Genomic DNA, 26,667 nt, shown 5'->3' on the forward strand with positions numbered 1-26,667 from the left:
TTAGTTGGAGAGGCCCAGCGCTGGATTCTCCCCAGTAATTATCTCCATACCTCTAAAGAAATAGTGATGTCTTTAGGTGCGGTGCCTCCTCTGCTCTGAAAAGTGACTATTGTTTCAGCGCTGCCCCGGGGCACCGAGGAGACCTCCGACAGAAGCCACCACGGGCACGAAGGAGCTCCAGGACTTCGGTGTGCGGCGGCGGCGGCCGGCCGGTTTTGCGCAGACGGCCGCTCAGCTCCCCCCTTCCCCTCCGGGCTCGGTGTCCTTCCTGCCCGCTGGCTCCGCACCGTTGCTACCGGCCGCACCACGAGGCCGTTGCGGCGGAGGGGGGGGCACCTCCCTCCCGCCGTTTCTCCCCGCTCCCGGCGCGCCCGCTTTCGCTTTCGGGCGGCGGCTCCTCCCGCAGCCCGAGCGGCGGAGGCGGGGCCGGGGCAGGCCGGCGCGGAGCCATGCCAGGCGGCGGGGCCGGCCTGCGGCTGGCGCTGCTGGGAGCGCGGCGGGCGGCGGGCGCGGCGCCTCGGGGAGCCGCCGGCGGGAGCCGCGCTGCCATGGTGAGGGGCGCGGCGGGAGGGAGGGCGGCGGGAGCCCGGGGCCGCGCTGCGGCCCTGCCCGGGGCTGGCGGCCCGCGGGGCCGGGTCCTCCGGGCCGGGGGCCGTGGGCCGCGCCGGGCGCTGGGCAGGGAGGGGCCGCCCACGGAGCCGGCCACGGCCCCGAGTGCCCGTCGCCAATCCCCCGCTTCCCACGGCCATCCCACGCGGGGATTGATTATGTTTTTGACTAAGATGCTCATATAACGAATGGCACGCGCGGGTTTAGACCCTCACCCCTCAAGCATGAAATGGTTTATACGAATTTTTTTCTGTAATTAATGACTCCTTTCCCCTGAGCTTCCTCCAAACGCACGCTATCGATTGCGTAGGTTAAACCCGCCGTGCGATACAGCATGTCGTCCGCGTGTCGCGGGTCAGGTGCAGTTATCTTGTGTGCTCGGTCAATATTTGCGTGTCGGTGCCCACGCTGTGCTGGCCTCCCTGCACGTTCCTGCCTTTCTGGGGGGTCTGCGCTGTGCCCCGTGGCGTGGTGCTGTGGGCGCGTGGCTGTGAACGTGCAGGTGGCATCTCCCACCTTCTCTTTTTCCTTTTACAAGCCAGTTCCTGCTGCTTTCTGCTACGTTTCTGAATACAGCTGTGATCTGTTGGAGGGGCTGACTTGGGACATGGCCTTTGCAACCTATTCCTAAGCAAAACGCTGCCATCGCTGTGCTCCAGGGCCTGCATCAAACTCGGTCTCCGTATTTCTGTTAAAAACTGTATGCTCTAATTTCAAGTCACAGCCTTGTCTCGTCAACACCTGTGTGTCTCGGCGAGGCCTCAGGAAGGTAACCGCAATGTCCCTAAAACTAACAGAGGACATCTCTGCTGCCAGCCAGAGGAATGAACTTTGTGCTGCCTCCTGGTCACAGTCCTGGACTTTGCTATCTCAAAAACACCCACCCCCATGATTTTTTGTAAATTAGCCTACTAATTTCGTCTCTTGCCAGATAAAATAATAAATGTCAAGACAGCCATTAACCTTGGCAATTTTTGCGTACGCTTGGAAAAAGAAGCATGTAAGAAATTCGTGCCTGCAACTGCGGTTATAGCAACAACAAATCCAATATTTGTATTTTTGCAAGTCCAAAGTTGTCTTTGAAGCGTAAAGAGCCCAAATTAGTTCATTTGGGGACCGGTAAAACCTGCCTCTTGGACTGGATGTATCCAGCCGAATGCAAGTGGTGGCAGTGATGCTGTTAGATTGATTTACGCCGTTTGGGATTTTTTGTCCCATATCATTGGTGAAAATGTTGCTCCTTGACCATTCTGCATCTTAAAGCCTTGCTCAGGTTGCCCTAATTGCATTAATTGCTGCTCTGCTCGGGCTCACAGCCCCATCTGGTGGCACAGGGACTCCGGCCGGTCTCTGCAGCGGAGCTGCCAGCGCCTCTCAAATCAAATTTTCAAACCAAAAGGCAAAAAATACCCTGAGCTGCTGAGCTGGCGGTGGGTACTCACAGACCTCCAATGTCTTAGTGAAGCTCTGGAGTAAAATTGCTCAGCCCCTTTCTGGAAGTTCTCACAAAGCTGTGCTGGCTGCTAGGATAAAGACTAAAGCAATCTCAATTTTGCTTTTCTGGGGAGAAAAGTTCTTCCCATTAAAGCATTGCATCTATGAGCTCGAGACACATCTGTTAGAATACATCGTCTAAGTAATCACTTAGACGATAAGCAGAATCATGCCCTTAGTCTCTGCTTTTGGGAAAAATACCAAGCCTCTTCCAAACGCCCCGCAGAACTTTCCGCTGTCTCCGGGTCTGGCTCTGACCTCACGCATGGTTCAGGCACTGATTCAGATGTTTAAGCAGAGGGTGTAATCTGTTACGTCTGTGCTCCCAGTGGCTTCAGAAGGACTCTTTTTGCTTAAAATAAGACATATTTAAACATATGTGCTTTGCAGAATCTAGTGCTTATACCAGTAACTTGTAACGTCTCATAATGGTGTCTGTATTGTCATGTTTTTTTCTTTTCATCGTTAGTTAAAAAGCTCTTTGTTGCTTGCTATCTTTAAATCTGTTCCTGCTTTCTTAGGAATAGCAACATACAAGTTATGTAGAATAGAATCTCCTATTTTGCTTCTGTCTTTTAAATTACAGTTCTTAACCTAATATCCCTTTTAGCCTTGTAATTGTACATTTAGCATAAAATGTAAATAATCTTTTATTTATATGGCAGAATGCAATGTTTAAAAATTAATGCAGTTGTTACAGCGTCTGGGTAATTCCGATGAACAAGGGACAGGTACAGGTATGCTGGTGACCACGTTCGTTCCCGTGAAAGAGCCTGTCACTCTTCGCTAGTGTTGTACAAAAGCATTTAGCTGAACTTAATTGACCAAACAGAAATGGTGTTTCTTGGCTGTTTTAAGTTAGGCTGGGCTGTGAAATTATAAACAGGAAGAAACCGTACAGTGAATTTTCCACCTCTTTACCTTTCTACGATATGTAACCAGTTTCCTCGTGTGGCTTTCTTACTGTTGTACAAAAGAGAACCTCAGCCTCACTCGTGTCATGTTTGTATTTTTTTTTTTCCTCAATAGTCTTCGCAGTCTCACTGGTTGACAGCAGAGGAGAGGAGCCAAGTTTTACTTGATCTCAAAACTTCAGGCTGGTCTGAGTTAGGCGAAAGAGATGCCATCTACAAAGAGTTCAATTTCAAAAATTTTAATCAGGTAATTATTGTTATATACCACTTTTAATATAAAGGAAATGTAATTGCTTTAATTTCCATAGGATCCTGATGGGAAAATATTTATATTCAGAAATTTGGGAGTATCCTTGTGGGGCCAAACCCTCTTGGGTTTGCCTCAACGGATTGCTCTCTGATTCTGATCTCATTAGGTGGAGTAAATTAATTCTGTTTTGTAGTTGTTAAGTAGATTTGTTCTAATATTACAGTTTCTTGATTATAATATTAGGGTAAAGATCAGGATCGGTACTATGGGATTAGACAAATAGTATTTGATCCTGATTTGATTTTTTTTTTCGTTACTAGCACTCGTAAATGAATGCTGGAAATACGTAACTGATGGACAGTGGGGTTCATTTTTGTCAGGGAAAAACTTGAGAAAAATGGGTAAATATAAGAACAGAAACCTTTGGCAAATAAGGTGGGGAAAATACGATACATTTCACCTTGTAAACAGGAAGACAGAGTTCTAATATATTATTGAATGAATCGTAGTAGCTGATCCCACAGTGTCTTCGGCACAGCAGACTGCTGGTTAGACCTCGTTGGGTTTTTATTTGGAGTCAGGATCCTGAGCCATGTCTCAAACTCACAAGAACACGTCTTGGACATCGGTTACAGACTTGCTTTAGAAATACTGAATTTATTTTGAGAACTGCGGTCAGCTACATTCCCCTAAAAAATTGCCTTCTGAGGAATCATGACATTGCTTAGAAAAAAGTCACGTTCCAAGAGCATGCGTTTCCCTTCTGTTTTATTTCTGAAGGAGAGGTGAGCGCTTTCTCGGGCGGGGGAGGAAACTCAGGGTTTTGTTCGAGCGATGGCTCTCACTGAGCTGGTTCTTTTCCTCACTACGGGAGGGACGCAGCGAGCTCCAGGCTTCAGGAGTCCATGGGTTTGTTGGTGTGCGTAGGGACCAGGAGCTGTGCTGTGAGCTGTTTATTTACATGGCTATGCCTAAACCCAGACCAAGATTTTTTTAAGAAATCACAGTGAGCTAGATAAACAACAATTTGTAACGTTGGCTCTTTTTTTTTGCCGTTGCAGACAGTAGTTGTCACGGTAAGGAAAGCCCAGGCAGTAGGGAGAAGGTGGGTGAGGTGCTCCTGGCCCCTCTGAGCTGGGCAAAAGCAAAAGGGAAAACAACTGCAGAAAACTCCAGCTCACGAGCAGGACGGTGCTGGTCTAGGGAGCACGTCTGGAGCCCCGAGTACATTTTTTCCTGGATTACGCTTCAAACCTGAATGTTAATAGAGATCAAATAGAACTGTATCAGGTAATTCAGAGGACAACGAAGGAGGGAAATCCATGAGAGGGAGCTCACATGAAACCTTGGTGAGATGTGCAGGCAGCTCAGCTGGAGCAACCAGGAGAGACCAGCACGTTTGACATGGATGAGATAGAAGTAACCCTTGGAAGAGCTGAGATTTTCAGCCTTTGTGCTTCGAATATTCATGAAATGGCGTCTCTGCCAGGGGATGGTCAAAGTCTTTGTTGGTTCAGCACAACTGGAAATTACTTCCCCCCCCCCCCCCCCCCCCCCAAGTTAATTAAAAAGTGGTTTTGCACACTGTAAGTAAATAAGTCAATTTGATCAGATGGACTTAGGCAGTGTGCCAACAGGCAGGTCAAGAGACAAATCAGTGTGCTGCACCAGCAGATACCTAGAAAACCCATTGCTTTGGCAAAAATTTACAAAGTTGAGGGTTTTTTGACTGTGTAGATTTATCTTACAACATAGGTAGATAGCCATGCGTCTTCCTAATTTGAAGATTGATGAAGCACATACCAGTATAGGAAGCTGGGTATATTTAAATATGTTCATTAGTAAATGATGAAGTGTACATTTATACTTCTAGTGCATGTCGTCTTAGAAAGGGTACTCAAAAAAAAAAAATTGCCACTTGAATTGTTTGGGAGATATTGGTACAGTCTCTTTCATTCTTGGTTGCCTTTCATAGATGTCAGGTAGGGCAGAAATGAGAGCAGAGGCTGGGAATTGGCTTAAAAACTGAACTTTCTGTGTCCAGCCGGGAGAAGTGGGTGGGTGGGTGGGTCCTCTGTGCAGCTCTGGTTGGAGCAAGGTTGTATGTGAATATCTGGAGGCAGAATTTCACCTGCTGATGTGTAGGAACTAGCTGTAGTGTCCCCATTTGCAGTGGCGGAGGGCAGAAGCTGTTCCTGTTGTCATAGTCCAGGAAAGGGCTCAACATGCAGATCCCGAGGGGATGTTCAGAGCTGGTATTAGAGAGCAAGGATTTGCCTTTTGATAAGTTGAATGTAAATTAAAATTATGCATGTATGCTTATTGATGCTTAGGCTTATAGTAACTATTAGTAAATATTGTGTTTATTATGACCTAGGGAGCAAATGACAAAAGCGGAGCTATACCTGCATTGTACTTTGGGCGAGTTTAGTCCTGCAATGAAAAAAAATGAACGTGTAGGTACAACTTCTTTCATTTCACATAATGAATATTCTGTTTACATTATTTGAAGTGCAAGTATTTAGTAAAAGTCGAAGGACTGAGAGCATTTCCTCGGTGATCTTCCTGCTGCCCTTTTACAGATGGCGTAAAATCAGGTGTGTAAAAAAAAAAAAAAAAAAAAGGAGTTGAGCTGACATGAAAGGTATTTCAGATTTATGTTTTGCAGATGATATTGGTATGATTAATGTATTCATTGCTTTTTTTTATTGCTTCTCGCAGATAATGTTCATGATGCATGGAAAATTCTGTGGCTTTAAAATCTATGCCAGGTTTACAAAGTCTGTGTATGTCAACAGATGTTAAGAATATAAACACAACTTTTATTATAAAGTCGTGCAAATGTGTAGACATGAGCTTGGTTTATGTATATTTTCAGCATGAGAATGAAATGAAACTTCTGTGAAACAAGAGTTATTTAGATTCCTGAAGCTTTCAGGCTGAGATTAGCTCGGTTAAAAGCGATCAGCAATGGGCTGCCTTCGTAAGGCTGACAAGCTAATGACACTTCTGGCTTATGGAATTAGTTTGTAACCCAGAACTTGCAAGCGCTGGTGCTGTTTGTTAGTCTGAAGATACATTTTCATGAAAATGGGCTTTGGAGGTACAGTTCTCTCAAACAAGCTGGAAACCAGGCAGGGGTCCCGGCTGGAAGCCCTTTGTTAGTTAGGTTGCTGTGGGTGCCCACCACGTGCTGGTCCTGGCATCCTGGACTGGGCAGCGCTGGCGCTGGGTGGTGGTTGCTGCTCCGTGTTCCCGTTGCCTTTAGCGTGAGACAGGTTCCTGGTGGGTGGGTGTTCTGCATCTTGTATAAAATATAAAATACGCCAACGACGGGGGGAAAAACATGCAAACGCAACTCAACGGTAGAGGAGAGCACCTTGTCTAGAAGAGCTGTGCTGATCGCACCGATGCGTCCGTTCCTCCTTACCTACACCTTGGCAATTGCCACACGTTATCTCTGCTGTTGAACTGCAGGTAGGCAGTGATGGGTTAAAATTGGACTCTCTTACCTCTAGGACCCTCGCTCGGGTGCAGTCACTCAAGAGCCCCTTGCTTGAGTCGCTTTCCCTGGGGAGTGCGTGCTTGGCAGAAACCTCTGACCATGAGTGAGGTCTTGGAGAGCAGGTGGGCTTGGACCGCTCCACGGCAACTCTTGAGCCCTGCCACGCGTCTGGGTGCTGGTGAGCCTCTGTAAACCTCACAGCCACGTCAGGGAGCTTATTCAGGACCTCTTTCCCTGTCTGCAGGGAAGAGAAAAGCAGCTAGCGAGGCTTTCGGGCCACTGTGTAGCATCAAGAAGGCACACTCTTGTCCTTTCGTGTCTTTGTGCTACTGAAACAAAACGTTTCTCTTCCAGCTGCGGAGCAAGCCCTCTGCTTCTAGTCTGCCCAAGCAAAATTCGGAATGGGAATAGAAAGTTAATTTATGCCTTCAGACCGTGCCGGTAACTCCTCCCAGTTATCGTTCTGCACACTTGGAAAAGAAGCTGCAAAAACACTGGGACTACTGCTAAAAGTTGGTCATTGAGGGACGAGGGGTTGCTGAGGTCCTCAGTGCCTTTATCTCAGGGATTTCCTGGGATTTTCTTGGCGTTTCAGGTCGGTACACCTCGGGAAGATGATCCTGCAAAGGGGACAGACCTGGCTTAAAAATCTGAATTTGCCCAGGTTCATCTCGAGCCCGGTCCCGGCTGGGCAGGCAGTGGGTGGCTGCGAAGGGCTCCAGGTGATGGGTGCTGAGCGCTCGGTTTGGGTCCTTTACCCAGCTGCTCATTTTCGTCAAATTTGCAGGAACATCTTAACTTTGAGACTTCCATGTCTCTTGTCAAAGTTGGTTGGATTTGACCAGAGGGTTTAAGGGGCAACTGCCTGTGTGATTGCATTTCCTTAGGTAATCACGCAAAGGCAGAAAATGCAGTTAGGAAATTACAAAGGTGGGCATGTTTGCTGATGGTCAGGTTCAGCATTTACAGCTGCTTTCTTTTATAGGGTAAGTTTTTAATTAAGGTTGTTTTTTTAAAAAAAAAAAAAATTCATGTAGGAAGTCTCCGTAAGACCTCTAACGTCATTTTATAAAATGACAGGAAATCAAATGCTCTAAGAGTTTTAAAAGCTATTTTAAATATGTCTTGTGTTTTGAGGCTCCAGGACACAGGTGAAAGATGAGCCTGAGCAGAGGGGACAGTAAGGAAACGCTTTGGAGGACGGTGTGTAGCGAGAGTAGAAGCACATGTGTTTCGCTGTAGTTGTGGATTCTGGGTTTTTGAGAACTTATTTAAAGATGTGCAAAAAGTCTAGAATGCTTAAATAAATTCTTATGCTCACTTTGCATTTCCTTTCCAAATTTTCTAGCTCTCTTGCTTGAAATCCAGGAAAAAAAAAATCAGACAGAGCATGTTGCAGTAGATGCCTTTTTATTCCCCTCATTGAAATGCCAGTTGTTTTCCTTTAGCTGTAGGGAAACATGCTCAGATTTGCCTCTTTAAATTGATCATCCTTGTTGTAATATCGCAATTACACATCCGAACGAATTTGGTAGGATATGCAATGAATACTCTTTATTTGTTTTGATGGTGGTACTTGGTGCCAGTCCCTGCAGTGTAACCGATGTCGACACTTCCTTTCCCTACTCCCGGCACGTTGCTATGTCTTCTGCGTTGATCAAAGCTTGGAAAATTTGTTTTTATATATGTAGGCAGTGTATTTCATTGCCGCTTTGTGTACTTAATCTTTTGGCTGTTTGGCTGAAATACGTCCACGCCTTTTACGTATTGAAAACATAATATCCTTTAACCTACAATCTGCAGAGTTAAAATGAATTTTGTGTTAAATATTCGGTTGTGGACCACATCTCCAGCTTTTTATATGCCACAGCGGTCTTGTGGGTTTTTTTCTTCTCCATTGTCTGATAGTGAGGTCATTTTCAGTCCTCTGAGAAATTTTATTCCCAGCCAGATGCGGGCCATATATTAAAAGTAGCACCTGTGGCTAATATCACAGCAGCTTACCATAAATTTACATGGTAACTAGGATTAGATCTGTCAAGACTGTTAAAAAATGTCTAGATTTAATTTGATTTCCAGTATTGAAGGAGCTCTCCAACATTTTGCTTCATAACTATATTTTAAAAGTTAAAAATCACTCCATTGTTAAGTTTTATAGCACTCCCAGTGCCCATTAAGTTGATTTGTTAAATGGGGGTCAGAATAAAGCAAGTTGGCTACAGGAGGATCGGAAACCAACCCATTTGTGACAAATTTAGTCCTTGCGTGTGAATCTTCTCAGAGCCTGGGGACTGATTGGATTCAGGTGCAGCTTATGTCAGTTGTGTTTAACCTCAAAGCCCGAGCAGCCTCAGCCCCTGACTGTCACTTGTGCTAATCAAAAGACGAACCTGTTTTCATTCGTTTGGGGGGGGGGGGAATTGCTATTCTTAATGTACTATCGGTCTGCTTGCTCCCTCTGCTAGAGTTTTGCATTAGATTGCCTGTCGAATGAAAATATTTTTTTTTTTATCCGCCTAGGTAGGTGCTGGTTTTCATATAGTCTTTCCTAAACTGCTTCGTTTTCCATTATCCTTTGAGTCCTCTCCCATATGCCATGATTTGTGCACCTGCAGAGTTATGAAAGTATTTCTTTTGGTAGTTATGTTGTTCACTAACTTCCCAGCGTTTATGAATACAATAACCGATTTACAATAAATCAGAATTATTTATGAGTGGATTTACAGAGTTGAGAAAATCTTTGTATCTGAAAATAATGAATTTCTGGCGTATCTGCCTGTTGACATTTTCCTTTATTAGAAACTGATAGTGAAGTTTTAGGGACTGGCAGCGGTTAACCTGCAGGCTGAAACGGAGTGAATGAACTGGCTCAAGTGTCTCGGAGCAGAGCGCAGTAAAAATATATGATTCCTGGATGGTCGTACCTTCCTTGAGTTTATTCTTGTGATTGACTGAGTAAGTAACGCTCTCACCTCGGAGTCGGTGGGTTGGAGGGTCAAGGTGCAGCTGCGGGACCTGGACGCGGTCCCCCTGCCCGCACCGCTGCCTGGCACTGCCTGCAGTGAAAAGAAAGGAGAAGTTGGCTTGCTTGAGAGCTTACGAGTCTCCTTCCCTGGCCTTGGAGGAGGAGATGACACTGGTGCCCTGGTCAGCATGTCCTCTTTCCAGAGATGCTTCCAGTTACCTGGCAGCCAGCAGTGGGAAGTTTTGCAAAGCTAGGAAGTCCGTAGTGGTGGAGATACGTAATTGGGTTGTGTCTAGGCAGAAATTAAGTCCTTGGTGCTGGGAGTTGGGAAATACAGGATTTATTTTTTTTCTCATGGCCAGTGTGGCTGGCGGGCTACAAAACCATAGGTAAAGTCAGCCAGTGCTCCAGAATATTTTCAGACCGATGTTTTGCACTTGGCAACATCTTTCTGTTTTAAATAGAGTTGCCTGAGTGCATCAGCAGCCTCTTACGTCTTTCAAAGTCCTTCACAGTTTAGCCTTTCCTTATATGTCTGGGAACCGTCGTTTTGTCCTTCAGTCCCTTCATTACAACTTCCCTGTTGTAATGCATATGAGAAATTCGTGCCTGGTGCAAGTCAGGCAGGTGATGAGCAGCGCTTGCTCCTCTTCGTACGGCGGGCTATCTTCTCTCCTCTTTGGCCAGGGTCTGTGCGTACAGATCCCACCGCCCTCGCATCCCATCTGCTTGGGGCAAGTTACGGTACCGGTATCATCGTGGCGGTACCACCAGTATCAGGCTGCCAGGATTATTTAAAAAGACACAACACTAATCATATTTAAATACAATTAATGGTGTTTAAATTGAAGACTCGGAGTGGGCATGCGTCCTTCATCTCTAGCAGAGGTGAAATGCAAGATATCCTATCCCAAGTGTCGTAGAAGTTGCATCAGTTTAATTTTTCTTGTGACTTAACTGTCATTAGGGATGCTTATTTTCTTGATGAGCTAAGTCATATTTCTCCTTAGAATAAACCATTATTTTGTTGTTTATAATTACTGGGGGCGGTTGCGTTTCTAATTGCTGAGTTTGCCCCACCGAGTAGACCTGTTGTATCTCCATTTAAGCAGGCCACTGCTTAAATCTGCCCAGCTGACCTTTGGGCTGCTCTCCAGTTGGCTCTAATACAAATGCTTTCCTTAAAAGATGGATTTATTATCACTCAAGTAAAAATTATTACAGCATTTGCCTCATGCTTGTTGCATGCATTGATCTGAAAGTGCAAAAGAAATTATTTGTCAAAATGCCTTTTGGATTTCACAAGCTGTCCCGTAGATTTAGAGTAGAAGAAATGTTTCTCCTTTTTTTTCAGCTGTACAAATTGATTGTTCACTCTCTTTGAGTTAAACAGAACAAACGTTCTATCAGCCACGCGGGCAGGGCTGCCGTACATTCGTACCGAGAGAGAGCAAATGTGAGCAGGTCAGCTTGATTTTAACTACAGTTTGGGCTCTTTCCTCGTGAAACCACCGTTGGAAAATGAATGGAAAATTCAAGGGTTTTGAATTCAGTTGGACACCTTCATTTGCGAAAGTGCAAATAAGGCTGATGTTGCCTTCTCTGAGGAAGATCGTCACTCAGAATAATTTTTTACCTTTTCAGTTAAGGAAACCTGGTGTCTTGCAACTCTTTATGCATTAAAATTTATTTTTGTGGGGGTGCTGGGAAGATGCTGATTACGTGCAAACAGTACATCTCCCTGTCTTGGTTCTTTAACCTTTTGCATCCCCTTGCTGTTGGAATAACACCCGACTACGTTTTCAAACCACTGATTGCCTTTTACGCTAGCAGCTCTCACTTTCTCGTACTCCCATGAAGGAGAGAGACGCTTTGGGATGTTATCCTCTGCAATTGTAATTAAAAATGGTCTCTGGCTGGCAGAATAAACTAAAATAAAACTACAACGCCCCTATTTAAAAATTAACCATTACTCGCCAAAAGCACATCAAACCCACTTAGCGGACATCCGTTAATCCCGCGGTGAGCCGTTTCAGGCTTTAATGCACACTGTTTTACACGTTAAGGGTTTTGAAGTCGCGGGCCAGCGCTGACCTTTCGCATCTGCTCCTCTCGCAGTAGGAATCTCCGCTCGCCGCTCCCCGTCAGGGCGGATTAACGTGACGAAGTGCAGCGCTTCTGCTGGCTGCAATTTCGGGTTTTGATCAGAATTATTTCTTTCACAAACAATCACGTTTGGCTAAAACGTTACATCTGCTCTGAAAAGCCACTGGCAGGCACGCAGTTTATCGGGGTGAGGCGAGTGTAATTTTTTTCATTCCTTTTTTATAAAGCTGCAAACCCGCTTAACATAGGTTTTTTGGGGGGAGAGCTTCCCTTCTTCCTCTTGCCCTTGCCCTTTTATTCCTTTCATTTTGTTGGGCTGAGATGAAAAGTTGCTTTGGACAAGCATAAAGCTGGCTGTGATGTTTTGGAGGGGTTTGGTGGGGAACGCGCTGATGAGTGGGGAGCCCTGTGCTGAGTCAGCACCGCGGCATTGGGTTTATTTAATGCTAAGGGTGCTTTGTAGGAAAACATTTTTAATTCCTAGGATCAGAAGGGAAAGTCCTGATTTCATGACCTAGTGTGATTTTTTTTCCTCATGCTGTGATGAGAATAACAGTAGGCAGTTAAATATATATCTGTGTATGACCAAGGTGTCCCTGGCTGGGAGAATCTTTATTCCACGGTACGGTGGGTGGGTGTTTGTACCAAGCAAAAATACTGTTTGCTGTACAAGCCCAGGACGTGTTTATGCATGCGTCTTGTAATGCCCAATCTAATAAAAAACCAGAGGTGTACAAAGCGTTTCCCTTTGGGGTGTGCTCTTATGAATTTCTAAAAGAAATTTGACCTTCACTGGAGGACTCGGTATTTGTCTCCCCTTGTGAGCCCATCTCTCTGTTCCCAGGTGTACTGGTGTACAAATGGGGGGGGCTGCCCAGGGGAACCCTTGTGTCTTAGTAAAAAAACAACCAACAAAAAAACCATGGAACCTCTCAAAATACTGCACATTGGATGTACTCTGCCACTTCCAGCATGTGCTTGGAGCACACGGAGGGGTCTGAAGACAGTTAAAAATACTAAGTATAGGTTGTCTGTCTAAATTGTTGGCAGTTAAGTGAGCCTGGTTCTTAATAATGTAACTTAACGTAGCTGCCTTTGTCCTGCCAGGTCATGGAGAAATCTCCGTGACCTGCTCCAGCCATTCTTCCACATACCAGAGACAGGAGATGAAGGACAGGTCTAGGTGACCTACGGATCACATAGGGAACAGTGGGCATGGCAAACCAGGCAAGGTACCCAACTGCTCCGAGGCTGAAGGATGCCCCGAAGAGAAACACGTCGTCTGGGAAGATGCTTGCTCTCTCCTACTCTTTCTTCAAAGGATCTGTCACTTCTAGACTGGAAATGTCTGTCTTCAAAATAATATTTGAATTTTATAGTGCACTATAAATTAAAAGCCTGCCAGTGCTGGCCCAGGTAAGTCTCCTGCTGAGTTCACTGCCCCCAGGTATCATCTACTCTCTTCTACTATGAGAGGCGTCCAAACGTGAAGACCCATTCTGACAATACAGCAGGATGCTTTCAGCAGCTCGGTTGAGTGAAATGATTCCCTGACTGGATCTGCAGTAAATGTTCCTCAGTTTGCTTTATTTCATAGCATTAGGTCTTTTTAGATTCTGGCTTGGCCAAGAGGGTGATCAGGAGACCTCTCCAAATTCCTCACACCTCCATCGTGATTTCTCTGTCGCATGTTTGAGACTTTGTCTTTAAAAAACCAAACGAACCCAAAAAAGCTGAGAGGGTAGTGAGTAGGAGGATGGTGGAGGATGAAATGGTCATGAGACCAGCCGCTTCTTCTCTTAATCCATCATAAAGCAATGCCTTTCTTATCACTCTTTGATGTTTTCTTAGGATCATAAATGGCAGAGATTTAGAGGATTATCAGAGGCAGGATATGATTGCCCTTGGATACTCAGCAGAGAAGGTTTTGGATATTAAACTGGTAGTATGTGTAATCTTGGCCAAAAGACCAAGGAAAATTTTGTCTGAGCGCTCCCTATGTTATCAACAGCATGTATGGCATGTGAACTGCATTTTCATGTCTACAGAATGAAATCATTCCTTCGCGTACGAGTAAAAAGAAACATGGAGGGAAAACAGTAGTATTTTGTTCTGCTGTAGCCAGGTCTGTTCCATCCAAAACGTGGTGCGATGAAGAACTTGGTGTAGAAGAACTTCTATGGTGTAGAAGACCTTCTCTGTTCTTCTACACCATAGCCGAGCTCTATAAAAGTCAGAGGACTTGAGCACCTTTTTGAAGTGGAGCATTCACGTAAATTAATTCTTATTTTGTCTGTTTTTCAATGGCTTCGCGTCGTGGGCTGGCACCGTGTGATCGAGGATGGTTTAGTGCCCGAGTGCCAGCATCCTTGTGCAGCGCGAAGCACGTGGGTGAGCGGAGCGCCTTAGCAGCGGGTTCAGGAGCCTGAATTCAAAAGGTTGGAACTGGGGACCAACTGCACCTTGTTACTGGTTTATTTTTATAGTGGTTTGTGTGATGGCTTTATTACAGTACAGCCAGGGGTTTGATTTGCTGGGCCAAACATTTGCTTTAACAAGTAAAATTATCATTGTTCTTTCAGTTGCGCAGCCAAGAGAGTTTATTATTTTAAGTGACTGATTGCTTTAGCAGGTGCTCGGTTAATGGGGGCTTCGCTGTATTATTTAATGTTTTTAGGTAGTGTGCAAAAAGTTCATTTTAAAAAGTCATGTTTCTTGAAATAGCCATTTTATTTGGGGTAAACCTCCTAAGTGCAATCTTTATATTCCATTTTTGAGCACAAAGCACACAAAAATGGCTTGGGAGGTGGAGAGTCACATTTAGCTGACTACATGGCTGGAGGATTTCTTCCATGTTCTGGTTCAGTCCTGAAACCTGGGATTATTTTCCTTCTTTTTCTCTAAAATCTAATTTAGAGATCTACATTTTTGAATAAATAAGATAATATTTATGAGGCTATGTTTACCTAGAGTGCTAAGGAACTGGAACTGGGGGAAAAAAGCATATTTATTTTGAATATTTCTATATGAAGTAATCTATCACAAATACCATGGGACCTTGTTCCAGGTTTGGTTGGGATTTAGGATGTCTACTTATTTTGCAGTAGTCTTTATGGGCAGTAGTCTTATCTGTAAGCAGTATCATAAGCAAATGAATGTATTTTGTAATAAGGTTGTATTGACCCGGTGGAGTCTAGGCTTGAAACTTTTATCACTCACAGAAAAAAGTTTTTGTGCTGCTTTAAGGCATCTCTATGTTCTCTCGCTTCCACTCCATCAAGTTTATAAATCTTTTTGGTGGAATAGGTGATTAATTTTGGCGTGAAGTCTGTTCATTGAATCACCGAGCATATTATCTGCTTTCTCTTCATGAAATCCAGGTGCAATCCCTTACAGTAATAAAAATGAGAATAGGAAAAATGATCCAAGGCTGCTGGAAAAGTCAAGATGTGACGAGGAAGAAGGTGTAATAGATTTAACATTTTGTATCATATTATCACCAATAAGAGCAAAATAGGTCTAAATTCAGCAGTTACGAAAATCTTGATATCAGCAGGCTTAGAAAAGATGAAGCTGAGGTTTGTTGTGCAGATTGCACGCGAGGGTATTTCACACGCTTGGCGAGCGCGAGGGGAAGAGGAAAGCAAAGCAAGGAGAAGGCTTTAAGAGCAGGTCAGAGCTCTCTGCCTTCCTCTTAGTCCCTTTTCTTGCATTGATCCCCATATCCCTTGGCAGAAAATTTGCATTTGTTTTTCAGACCAGTTGGATCTCAGGTGGGGCAAATTACGTGTGCACCTGCTTTATGACAAAGCGATGTCGTAGCTTAGGTCACTGCTGAGCTTGGGAGGCGAAGCCTTTGACTCAAACCTCTTCTGGAGAGCTGCATCTGGAGCATCATCAGGCCCGCGTCGCGTCTAGTGCCTGGTCTAGATCGTGCCGAGCGAGCGTGAACTTCTGAGCGGCTTGGGCTTTTCCTGGGACAGCATTCCTGAAATTGCCTTCTGTCATCTCCTGCGGCTCTTGACATTGTACCGGTACCCGTGTGAGAAGCGTCCCCGTTGAGGAAAGGCCATGCCTCCGAGCTCCGCTTCTCTTTGCCTCCATTTATTCTTCATGTTCTTCAAATTGGTAAATCATATGACAATAAACAGAAATACCCTCAATGAAGAGAGAAGGGGAAACTGTTGTTTATCTGGTCAGGTGGTTTAGATTAGCAGTGATGCTGGTCTGTATTATGTTACTTTAAATCATAGTGTCCCAACAGGACATAAATTATGAAGATTGTTACAGTATGTTTCATCCAATGTAAGATCAACAAATTGGAATAATTTTTTTATAGGAAAATCAGTGCTTTGGCAAGGTTATTGTTGAAGAATTTAATTTAACTTGAGCTTTGCTTGCATTATTTCTTAATATATAAAAACTATTTGCATAATGTATGAAGCATAAACATTTTTAGAATCAAAGGCAAGAATGCCTTTTCCAAGATTACACAGAGTGGCAAACTACTTAGAATAGATCAGTGTTTGTGCTTTTGCTGTCAAAAATGTTTGATATAGAGCTGGCGAGCTAGTTTCTTCACCGACGTAATTGTAAACAAGTGTTGGGAGACAGAAACAGCGTTCTTTGTAGAACATGGTGTAAAGGTTTTCACATACGCTGCTGCAGATCTAACATGGAGAGCAGTGTTTACAGCTATGATGTGAATAGGTAACTTTTTTTAGAGAGCAAAGCAGCATTTCACTTTTGTATAAATGATGTGTGCAGATAAGTACGGGGGATGCGAGCAGTCGGCTCTGGATTTTAAAAGGATATGTATGATAAACACAGAAAAGCATAGACAGTTAAGTTGGAAATTGTAGTTGTGGGGGGTTTTTTAGCTTCATATTTCATTATGACGGCCGAAATGGCATCTCAGTACATGCCAGTGTGGCTGTAATGTTCCTTTTCCATCCTTTCCCTTCATTAGTGTCTTTCAGAGTTAGGAATACTGCTTTCCCCAGTCCTCAGCAGTGCTCGGAAAAATGATCCGAGGCTGCTGGAAAAGTCAAGATGTGACGAGGAAGAAGGTGTCATAGATTTAACATTTTGTATCATATTATCACCAATAAGAGCAAAATAGGTCTAAATTCAGCAGTTATGAAAATCTTGATATCAACAGGCTTAGAAAAGATGAAGTTGAGGTTTGGCTGCATTCACGATATTTTGCTGCTCAAGCTATTAAAGAGGAGAAAAATAAATTATCTACCTATGCTTCGTTAGGTGGTGTTCTCCTTCGGGATGGCGTAGTGCCGTCGCAGAGGTGGGACGGAGGGAGCAGGGAGACGCGGGCACGGCGTCTGAGCCGGCTTGGCCATTGCTTGCAGTCTCACCAGAGAGATGGGGACGTGAATAATCTGAGTTTAGCTCTGTTTTGGGACATGATTTAGTTGCGTTCTTAAGGACTGTCCCGCTGTTCTTGGAATGGTATTAAAAAGGGGAAGAGCAATGGGAAGGTGTTCCCCTGGTTTATGTTGCGGATGAATCCAGACAGGGCCAAAAAAAAAAAAAAAAAAAGAAGAAAAGAGGAAAATACCTAATGCCACATGGATCCGGTGTCCCTGGGGATGGTTCAGGCAGGATGATGATGCCAACAGGGAAGAATCCCAAAATGGGCACGTGGTTTTGAGAATGAATACCTGTCCTCCTCCTGTGCTGCCATCACCTGCCTAAATACTCGTTGGGTTCCTCTTTTTTTGTGTTTTAACCATGTTGTCACTTTCAGATGAAGAGTGTGGCCTTGTGAGATGATCTTTGCATATTTGTAAGGTAAAAGTCTTTCTTAATGGAGTAAATAGAATTAAAATAAAACAAACCCTGGATTTTTCTTGAGACCACAAGAGAAAATGTCATGAGATTAAGTCAAACCCTCGTGACTAGCTAAACATAACTTAAAATAGCTCGACATTAAAGAGCTTTTCCCTTTTATCTGCTGGCCCGTAGCTCACTGTTAGGTAGTAATGTCAGCTGGATATGTGACAGCTTCTGCAGTTTGGAAGTGAACCTTAATGGTTTGAGTTTATTGCTGTTGTAAGTGTCAAACCGCTAAGGAGAACACGTGCTCTATCCTGGGCGCAAGGGTATTTTTTACTTGGGTGAATGGAAAGCAAACGTGTGAAAACAAATCTCTTGCCCTGTATGACAATGTCACTATAACTTGTTTTATTTATTCATTTCCCACTGATAAATGATACAGATGCAGCCCAGGTGGGTGGGGAAGGGAAGACAGGTAGCCCTCGCGCTGCAGAAGGTCAAGGTTAATGCTACCTCCAGCGTTATAATGACAGATGGGAGGCAGAAACCTTAATGTACTTGTGATTAGCATATGGTTTCCTCCTATGAGTGTCCGAAGGATTTAAGCACACCCGGGTATGCTCTTCATAGCATATGCATTTAAAAAAAAATGTGTGTATGGTTCTATTGTTGAGCCTTTCAGCTGTTTTTCTTGAATATCTCCACTTTTGAGTCAAGTACTGTCAGCTGCTTTGTTCTGGAGATGTTCTGGGGTAATCCATCACTGGGGACTCGCGGGTGGGTGATGTATTAGCACGACATATCGACCTGTGTTGCTTTGATGTATAACTCGTCAAGATAATGTTGGCAAGCATTGTCCAAAAGCAGCATGTTTAAAAAGTATTAAGATGAATTGATTCCTTGCTTAAGAAGTGTGAAAGGAAGAATAATGGCAGATTAGCTCCGGGATGCCGCGGTTCTCCCGGAGCCGTGCAGCGTTGTGCGGTGCAGAGGGGCGGATGGAATTTCATCTTTCCTCCCACTTCTGACAGCAAAGTGTCTGGCCCTGGTTTTCCCATTCTCAGGCAACAAAAGTCGCGTTAAGTCTTATTTTGTGGTAGCGTATTTTGTCACTTTCTAAAGCAGTTTGGCCGGTCCGGAAACATTATGTGATAGCTGAATTTTTTAAAGTTGCTGGGTTGTTTTTTTTTTTTTACTGTATTAAGTTAACTTGTTCTTCTAAGAGTGGCCCTGATTTTTATGTCATGGAGACACGCTGTGGCTGGTAGTATTTAAAAACCATTTTAGAAGTGATGAAACACCATTAGTTTTTAGTTCCTTCTTTCGTGATCTTAAAAGACGTGAAGGGAAGAGACGTACTGGCGCACCCAAGGCATCTCCTTTGTGCAGAATCGCTTCACTCGTTACTTGTTCTTGTGCTGTTCGTGGTTCGTTACAGGGATTTTGCAGTCTGCCATGACTTGGGTGATGTGATGAAGTTATTTAGAATAACCTGTATGCCTGGATGATATTTTAGCCCAAATGTCCTAAAAGGATTAGGTTGAAAATGTCTGCCTAATATGCCTGTTACTGAAATATCAGAATACTTTATAGTATTTAATACATCAAAGTCTCTTTTAATACTTTGTAATGGTTTCTAGAAAATGCTCAAGTGCTTTCTTTCTCCTCTCTCGTTATTTTTCAAGGAAAAATCTGAAAAAGTTCTCATTAGGGGCCGAGGGGCTGCAGACTTCTGTTATTAATAGAGCGAAAGTCAAGATTGTGTTGGGTCTTACTTTCATGAGTGAAGTACTTGCCCCACTTTCATCAAGAAATGTGTGATGGTCTGATAAACTCTGCCCACCAGTGCAGTCTTGACAATGATCTTGCACTGCAGACTGCTTAATAATTTTCATTATTTTTAATTAAAGTTGAAGAAGTGCAGACTCCTGCTCAAATTAAGGTTGGTTGTGTTGCCGGAATGTGGTAATTACTTTAATTGATCACAAGATAGTTTCCTTGATCACCAATTAGACCAAATTACCGATCAAGTTTCAAGACGTGAAGAAATGTCCAAACTGATTTTATGTAATAGTGTTTTCATATCTAATCAAACCTAAATATCTTTTCCTTCCAGAGCCAATTGTATTTTCCCAAAGAAAGGTTACGGCTCTACAAATATAAAGGTGATTCATAAACAATAGCGTTCCAATTCATTTAATTAGCAAAGGAAGTATTTAGGACCTTAATGGAGATTGTGCTGGTGAAATTGCTCGGTAGAACTGTAGCTCATTTTCTTAGTGGGAGATACTTTTTGCGTGTAATTAAAATAAACTAAAATGCAAGAAGTGAGTTGCTTTGGGTAATGTGCAATGAGGGAGAACGTCTCTGAGCAGAGCGAGGCGTGCAGAAAGGCCAGTCCCGAAACATTATGTGATAGCTGATTTTTTTTAAAGTTGTTGGGGTTTTTTTTTAACTGTATTAGGTTAACTTGTTCTTCTAAGAGCGGCCCTGATTTTTATGGCCTGGAGACACGCTGTGGCTGGTGGTATTTAAAACCCATTTTAGAAGTGATGTTACGACTGAAACACCACTGGTCTGGCGGGTGTGCGTGCTGCGTCCTTCGCTGTAACACCAGATCGCCCTGGCTGGGACAGTCATGGTCAGCTGGAGCAACGAGCAGCAGGACCTGTCCTGGGGAGGGTCCTCTGCGCCAGAATTCATTCCTTTCCGTGACTCGGACAGCCCCAAGTTGAGCGCTCTTTGGGAAGATGAACGCTGTTGAGACCAATGACTGTTTTATCCAGCTGGAGACTTTTTACTGTCTGCGGGGAAAGAGGCGGTGGGTTGGCGTGGAGGTCCGCTGGTCAGAGAGGATTTGGCGGTCCACCGATGGGGAGGATTTGTCATCGCAAAGTGGGAAGGAAGGTCTGCAGAGCAGATTAATTTAGTAGGCTCCTTTGCTTGCGTACTTTGCTCTGCCTGCCGTTGGAGGGTGATTATTGTCGCACGGTCAATGAGTTGTGCTTGTGTAGTGTAACCTGCGTATATACGTAGGTGGGTGAGTTCCTGGGGTGGACAGACAGACACTGGTAGAGCAGACATGAACCTGGTAGGGTTTTCATAAATTTAATGTATTTTTTCCCTTGCTGCTTGTTTGCACAAAGGCAATCTAGCTGCAGACTGCAATCTAGCAATTGCTGTTTTAAACTTTTGGGGACATTTCTGTGTACAGCTTGCTGTGTTGGAAATAGCATTCCTATTAAGCCCATGGACGCTCTAAAAACATTTAAACCATATATCTTTCAGAACTATTAATGCAGAAGTGTTCCAAGTCATTGCTAACATCTAATGCACAACTTGCAGCTTTCTGCTTCAAAGCGTGCTGCTGAAACATTCGCAAATTTTTAGAAGTAATTGTTCACTTGAAGTAAAACTAAACCAAGCGAGAGCTTCAAGGGTAGTTAGATTTTCCCGAATTTTGGAATGCTCTTGGGTCAAAGAAAAAAGCTTTTTAATTGCTGACAGTTTGGTGATTTCCAAATGACAAACCTCATTGGAATGATTTTCTCTGATTATAACGTTTGCATTCATCTGACTGGCAAAGCAACTAACAAAGTCATACTTCATCCAGGCACTGATTCTTTTTTTACTTAAAGGTTTTTGTAATTTGTGAGAGGAAAAAAGACTGAAACTATTATCAACCATTATATGTTATTCATTGACCACATGTTTGTTTGAAACGGCCATCGCTTGGTGGAATGCGGGCTAGGTACATTCTCTTCCATAAATTAGCGCGAAAAAACTACCTAAATCAGGTAGGGTTTTGTGGAGCTTGTTGTATTATAATACGAACCAGACTATAATGTGGATGTTACTTTTGCTTTGCATGTTAATTCAGGTCCTGAACCCCCATGGATGGAGCTCGGTATGAACAAAGCCCGCTGACTTAGAGGCGTCCTGCTCACGCACTGAGGCCCTTCGGGCCCCGCTGTGTAATTGCGTTCTTGATTTACATGGACATTCTAATTTTCTTTATAACGTAGTGATTTGCTCCTAAGTATTTTGGCGAGGGCCTGCTATTATTTTCTTCTTGAGCCTGTGATAAAACCTGCGTCCTGGGGGAGCGTGCTGGGGAGAATATAGGCACAGAGGATTGGGAAACCTATTTTAACTCATTTTAAGGGAAAATATTTTCTCATAAAGCAGAGGGGCAAACCCACCTGCCGCCTGTCTCCCCCCAGTAAAATAAATAGCAAAATAGTTACGTGAAAGGATGTGTTTCTGGAATTGGTATCTGCCTAGTACAGGGATACTGTGGCACGATGCTTAATTAGAAACGGCACATTGCGAAGATGCAGTAAGGGACGAGGGCTTTGGGATGGATGTTTAAAATCACTGTTGGATGCCAAAGGTAAAATCGTTGCTCTGATACAATGGCTTTGAGTCCTGGAGTAAGTAACACTGAGCAGAGTGATTTACCGGGGTCTGAAGGGGATGATTTCAGCAGTCTCAGGAAATGCATCGGTGGCATGAGAAGGTGAGATGCTCCTTTAACACACACAGACCCGAGGTGCAGCCATCTGGAACATCTCTAGGAGTTTTTGAGATTTTTGGAGTGAATCTTGGAGATCCGCTGCCAGTCCTGGCAGGTGGAGGAGTATTTTCCTCTTTGCTCTTTCTCTCCGTAGGCTTTTGGATTTATGACGCGTGTTGCTCTACAAGCAGAGAAGATGAATCACCACCCAGAATGGTTTAATGTCTACAGCAAGGTAACGTCTTCACCAGCCCTAGTTACAGGCATGGCAAGTTCAGGAGACCAAATCACCGGCCCATTCCCTCTGCCTTTTTTTGTAGCTTATATACAAGATAAGGGAATGGAAAGAGGTTGTGACTTTTTAAAGAGGTTTGAGATTCTAAAGAGATGCTGAGATATTTGTAGTGGTGAGGAATCCGGAATCGAGCTTTTCGTGACTGCTGCCAGCCCCATGGTTTGGACCTGTCGCTTCACCTCTCTGGCTGAGATCTAAAAAGAAAATAGAAGCCTTTAAACTCTTATTTAGCCAACCTGAATAAACGACTGTTTTGAAACTACTCACCAGCTCTCATTCCATTTTGTGCAACAAGGCGGGAGCCCAGCGGTGTAGGGTAGCAGACTGTCGATGTGTAGGTACCTAAATGGGAGCCTGGCAGTCTCAATTTAGGTTTGATTTTTAAAAAAAATTGTAGGCTCCTATGTCTCAACATAGCAGCTTATAAAATTTGTTTATTAATATTACCTAACTGGTGGTGGTCTCGTATTTACAAGGGTTACAAGGTATACTGCAACCCTCGAATGAAAGGTGCTGTGTGAAGGGGGAAATTATTGCTCTCCCTTTATTTTTATTTTCTAATACTTCTCGTTGCATTGTATCGAGTTGTTTGTTTTAGCATTTGGTGAATATATGGCAATCCCGCTAAAAATATACTAAAAGGACGTGTGACGAGCAGCCTGCGGCGGGGAACCCCCATCCCCGGCACGGGGTATCCCCACCTCTCCCCGCTAACAGAGCCATCCCAGCACAGGCTCCTCCTCATCAGCCCTTCAGGTCACCCTGCTTGAGGGGACATTAAATGATCAGCGGACAAAGTCCTTATCATCTACTCTTCATTATTTTCTTGGCTTTCCAGAATATTCAGAATTTATCTTTTTTTCCCTCTTCTCTCTTCCCAAAATCGCAGTCAAAGGTGAGACAAAGCAACGCCCAAGTTCTCATCTGGCTTAGTCTAAACAAACCCGTGCAGGCAGCCCTGTCGTAGCAAAACGCACCAGTCCGTTTGTTTTTCTTTTTGAAATTAATCTGCAACAAGCCCAACAATTTTTTTCACCTTCAGGGTGCTGGTTTTTAACAAAACGCGTGAGCCCCTGACTCTGCTGTTGGCAGCTTGGTCACTGGCCCAGGTTCTTCGTGAAACCGATCCGTGGAATTTAAATGTAAAGAATGAGTTATTTAATCGGACACCTCTTCTTGGATGAAACCCAAGAATGCAACGCCTGTTTTATTCTGCGAAGGGGCTCGCTTTGGTTAGACTTCAGGCTCTGTTAAGCCTCCTCACCTACAACGTCTTCTGGTTTTTGTGAGCAGTGAGTGTCCAGCTTGCTGCTTGCGGGAAGCTTTGTGTAAAACCGGTCCGCTACAGAGACACGCAGTGTTCCCAGTGAACTGCTGCTCAGCCTACGTGGCAGAGATCAAAATGGCTTCGTAACCCCTTTCTTTTCCTTTTTGACAGGTTCAGATAACCCTGATTTCCCACGACTGCGGTGGACTGACCAAGAGAGATGTGAAGCTGGCTCAGTTTATTGACAAAGCTGCTGCCTCGGTGTAACAAAGGTGTAAAACGTTTTAATACAGTGTCCACCAACATTTTGTATTTAAAGGATATCCCTCGTTCCTTGTAACCCTGATTTCACAAAACCCCCGAGACAAGATGTTTTGTAGAAGGAGCGGCTTAGCTTGCTTTGCCTTTTAGCCCGAGATGCCTCTGGATGCCTGTGCTTGTCCTTTGCCATTGCTGGCTCTGCCTGAGGCTGTAGCAGATAAACCAGCAACAAATGAGTTTTGAGCAATCCTTTTCTAGAAACTAAAACAAGCTGGAACGAAAGCAGGAGCCCACCCATACGTGCCCGTGTTCCCCAAGCCCACGGGAGCCGGGGCTGGGGGCAGCTGCCACGCGAGCCTGCCCCGTGCCCGGCTGCTTCCCTCCTATAGATTTGTACATCTCTGCACTTCAAACAGCGTAAGAGCAGCCAGGCCGGGTCAGTCCCCTCTGCCTTGGTACCTCCGTCTCTGCCGGTGACCGGTGGCAAGCGCAAGGGATGCTGGTGAGAACAGCGCAAGCAGCTGATCTTTCCTTGAAGTTGCGGCTCAGCCAGCAGTTACAGCTTTGCCTTTTGGTGTTTATTCTGTGCCTGTCTGATGGCTCTTCAAACCCATCTGCCCTTTTGGCACCCACAACCTAGCTGCTGTATCCAGCAAAAGTCTTGCTGCGTGCTTGAGAGCCATTCCCCATCCAAGATATAGGGCTGGATCCTGCGGTTGCTGAGAACTTTAGCTCTGGTTCAGCAAATACAAAAAAATCCCTGTGAGCTCCGAGCACTCACATCATCAAACGAAGCATGTGCTTAAGTGCTTGGCTGGGCCGGGTCAGTGCTCAGCACCTTGCAGGATCGAGCCATTATGTGTGTTGTAATGCTCCCGTACCTGCCGGATGGGGAGGTATAGCTTGGCCGGGTGCCCGGAGCATCAGCCGGAGCTGCCGGCAGTGAAGGAAGCAGCGTTAGCAGGATTCTTGCTAAGCTGGGCTTGGCTGTAGCTATGCTCACCTCTTTTTTTTTTTTTTTTTTTTGGTATCTACAATTACTCATTGCGAACGTTGTTCCAAGAGCTGCAGATCCCACTGACGAGCTTTAAAATAATTTATTCCGTGGTTTCAAAGTCTTTGTTTTTATCCTGTGAGCCTCACCGAGACAGATTTCCACTGTTGGCAGGGAGACTTCAACCTGCTTAAGGCTTGCAGAAGGGCCTCTCGTTCTGCAATCCCGCTGCCGAGTGTCCCCAGCGTGCACCGTCATGCCCTGCAAGCAGCTCTGGGTGCGGAGCTCCCGGGAGATTGACACCTCCAAAATTCCTGAGTGCATTGCTCGAATGGCACCGGCGGCACAGCTACCGGCTACCGAGAAGTGAGATACATGAGTGCCAAAATCTATATCGGGTGTATATGTGAGGTGTGTGGTCTCTCAGATATTTGGGATGCAAAATGCCACTAGCTGCCATGCGAGTATTCATGTCGATAGAATAAGAAAGGTATTTTTTGTTAATCCTTAGCAAGTGCACTGTCATGTGCTAATTGGTTGCAGGAAGCAAGATGTAAGGTGCTGGGATTTATTGCCAGTAACCCTACTTGGGATATCAAGTTAATACCTAAAAAGACCCAAATTCAGACTACGTGCTCAAATGTTCTTTGCTTCCAAGTGCCTTTCCCCAGTGAAGCGGTGGATTTCCCTGATATAGTTTGAAAATGGTCACTGTTGTGAGGAATTAATAGAATTAAAACAACCAGCCAGGCTGTGATGGCTCCTGTTACTGGTGGGGAAGTGAAACGAGCTTCACCCAAAGTTTTGACAACATCTCTAATGAACTGTGAAAACTCTGCTGTTAGAAATTGATATATAATGCGTGCACTTTGAATAAAACCAATAAAATCAAATTCCTCCTTTGTAATTTGTTTCTTTATTATTGTACATATGTGACAAAGCTGTTTAGTTTTAAGATAAATTTAAGATAAATAATATTTAGTTACTGGGAGGTCTTTGGTTTAGAATATTGATATTTATTTACATACTCCAAGGAAAAAAATCCCCACCAACTAATTTAGCTCGGAGAGCTGCAGTGTCCAGCTATGGCGTAGAGCTGTGCAGCCGTGGTGCTTTGAGGATCCCTGACCGGTGGAAAGGCAAAAATACTCAGAAAAGAGGAGGACGGCTTTGAAACGCTCCTAGTTTCTAGGTCAGCGCTTGTTTAGCCGCAACTTGTCAACTTCTGGGGCATCCCACAGACCTGCGAGTGCCTTTCGCGAGCGTTGCTGTGCAACACTAATAATAATATAATAAAAATAGTGAATAAATGGCTTCCGCTTTCTTTTCCAGCGAGCGCTGACTCCAGAGACAGTCTCACGAGTGAAATCCTGGCTCCGCTGATGCCACGACGGTGCCTGCCGTCGTGCCACGGCTTCCTCACGCCACGGCTTCCCTGGGGGCTCCCAGCCGGTGCCTGTGCTCTGGCCCCGCTCGGTTTTCTTCGGCTGCCGCTGGCCGCTCCCTGCGTGGACCGGTACCCGCGCTGCTCGCCTCAGGAAGCACGGCACCCTCCTGGGCTTTGCTTCGCCTTGCAGGCACCAGGGATTCTTTCATTATAAAAGCACCTTTTATTTTGCTTTTTGGTTCTTTTGGATAGGATTCCCAGCATTTCCGAAACGCATCCCGGATCTGCGTTGAACCCCCGTTGAACTCCAC

At 44.6% G+C, this 26,667-nt stretch overlaps 1 protein-coding gene across 3 annotated transcripts; it reads left to right on the plus strand.

Annotated features, from left to right (window-relative positions):
* The first annotated feature begins 330 nt into the window (after positions 1-330).
* Positions 331-25,714, plus strand: PCBD2 (pterin-4 alpha-carbinolamine dehydratase 2). Of its 3 annotated transcripts, XM_075510957.1 has the most exons (5): positions 331-551; positions 1,328-1,378; positions 3,133-3,264; positions 22,307-22,387; positions 23,886-25,714. In XM_075510957.1, the coding sequence occupies exons 1-5, from the start codon at positions 450-452 to the stop codon at positions 23,979-23,981; spliced, it is 462 nt and encodes a 153-aa protein (XP_075367072.1). In that variant the 5' UTR covers positions 331-449; the 3' UTR covers positions 23,982-25,714. The 3 variants fall into 3 exon arrangements, with proteins under 3 accessions (XP_075367072.1, XP_075367073.1, XP_075367074.1); XM_075510958.1 differs by lacking the exon at positions 1,328-1,378; XM_075510959.1 differs by lacking the exons at positions 1,328-1,378; positions 3,133-3,264.
* The last annotated feature ends 953 nt before the right edge of the window (positions 25,715-26,667 follow it).

Source organism: Mycteria americana, chromosome 8, assembly GCF_035582795.1.
Source record: "Mycteria americana isolate JAX WOST 10 ecotype Jacksonville Zoo and Gardens chromosome 8, USCA_MyAme_1.0, whole genome shotgun sequence".
NCBI classification, from domain to species: Eukaryota; Metazoa; Chordata; class Aves; order Ciconiiformes; family Ciconiidae; genus Mycteria; species Mycteria americana.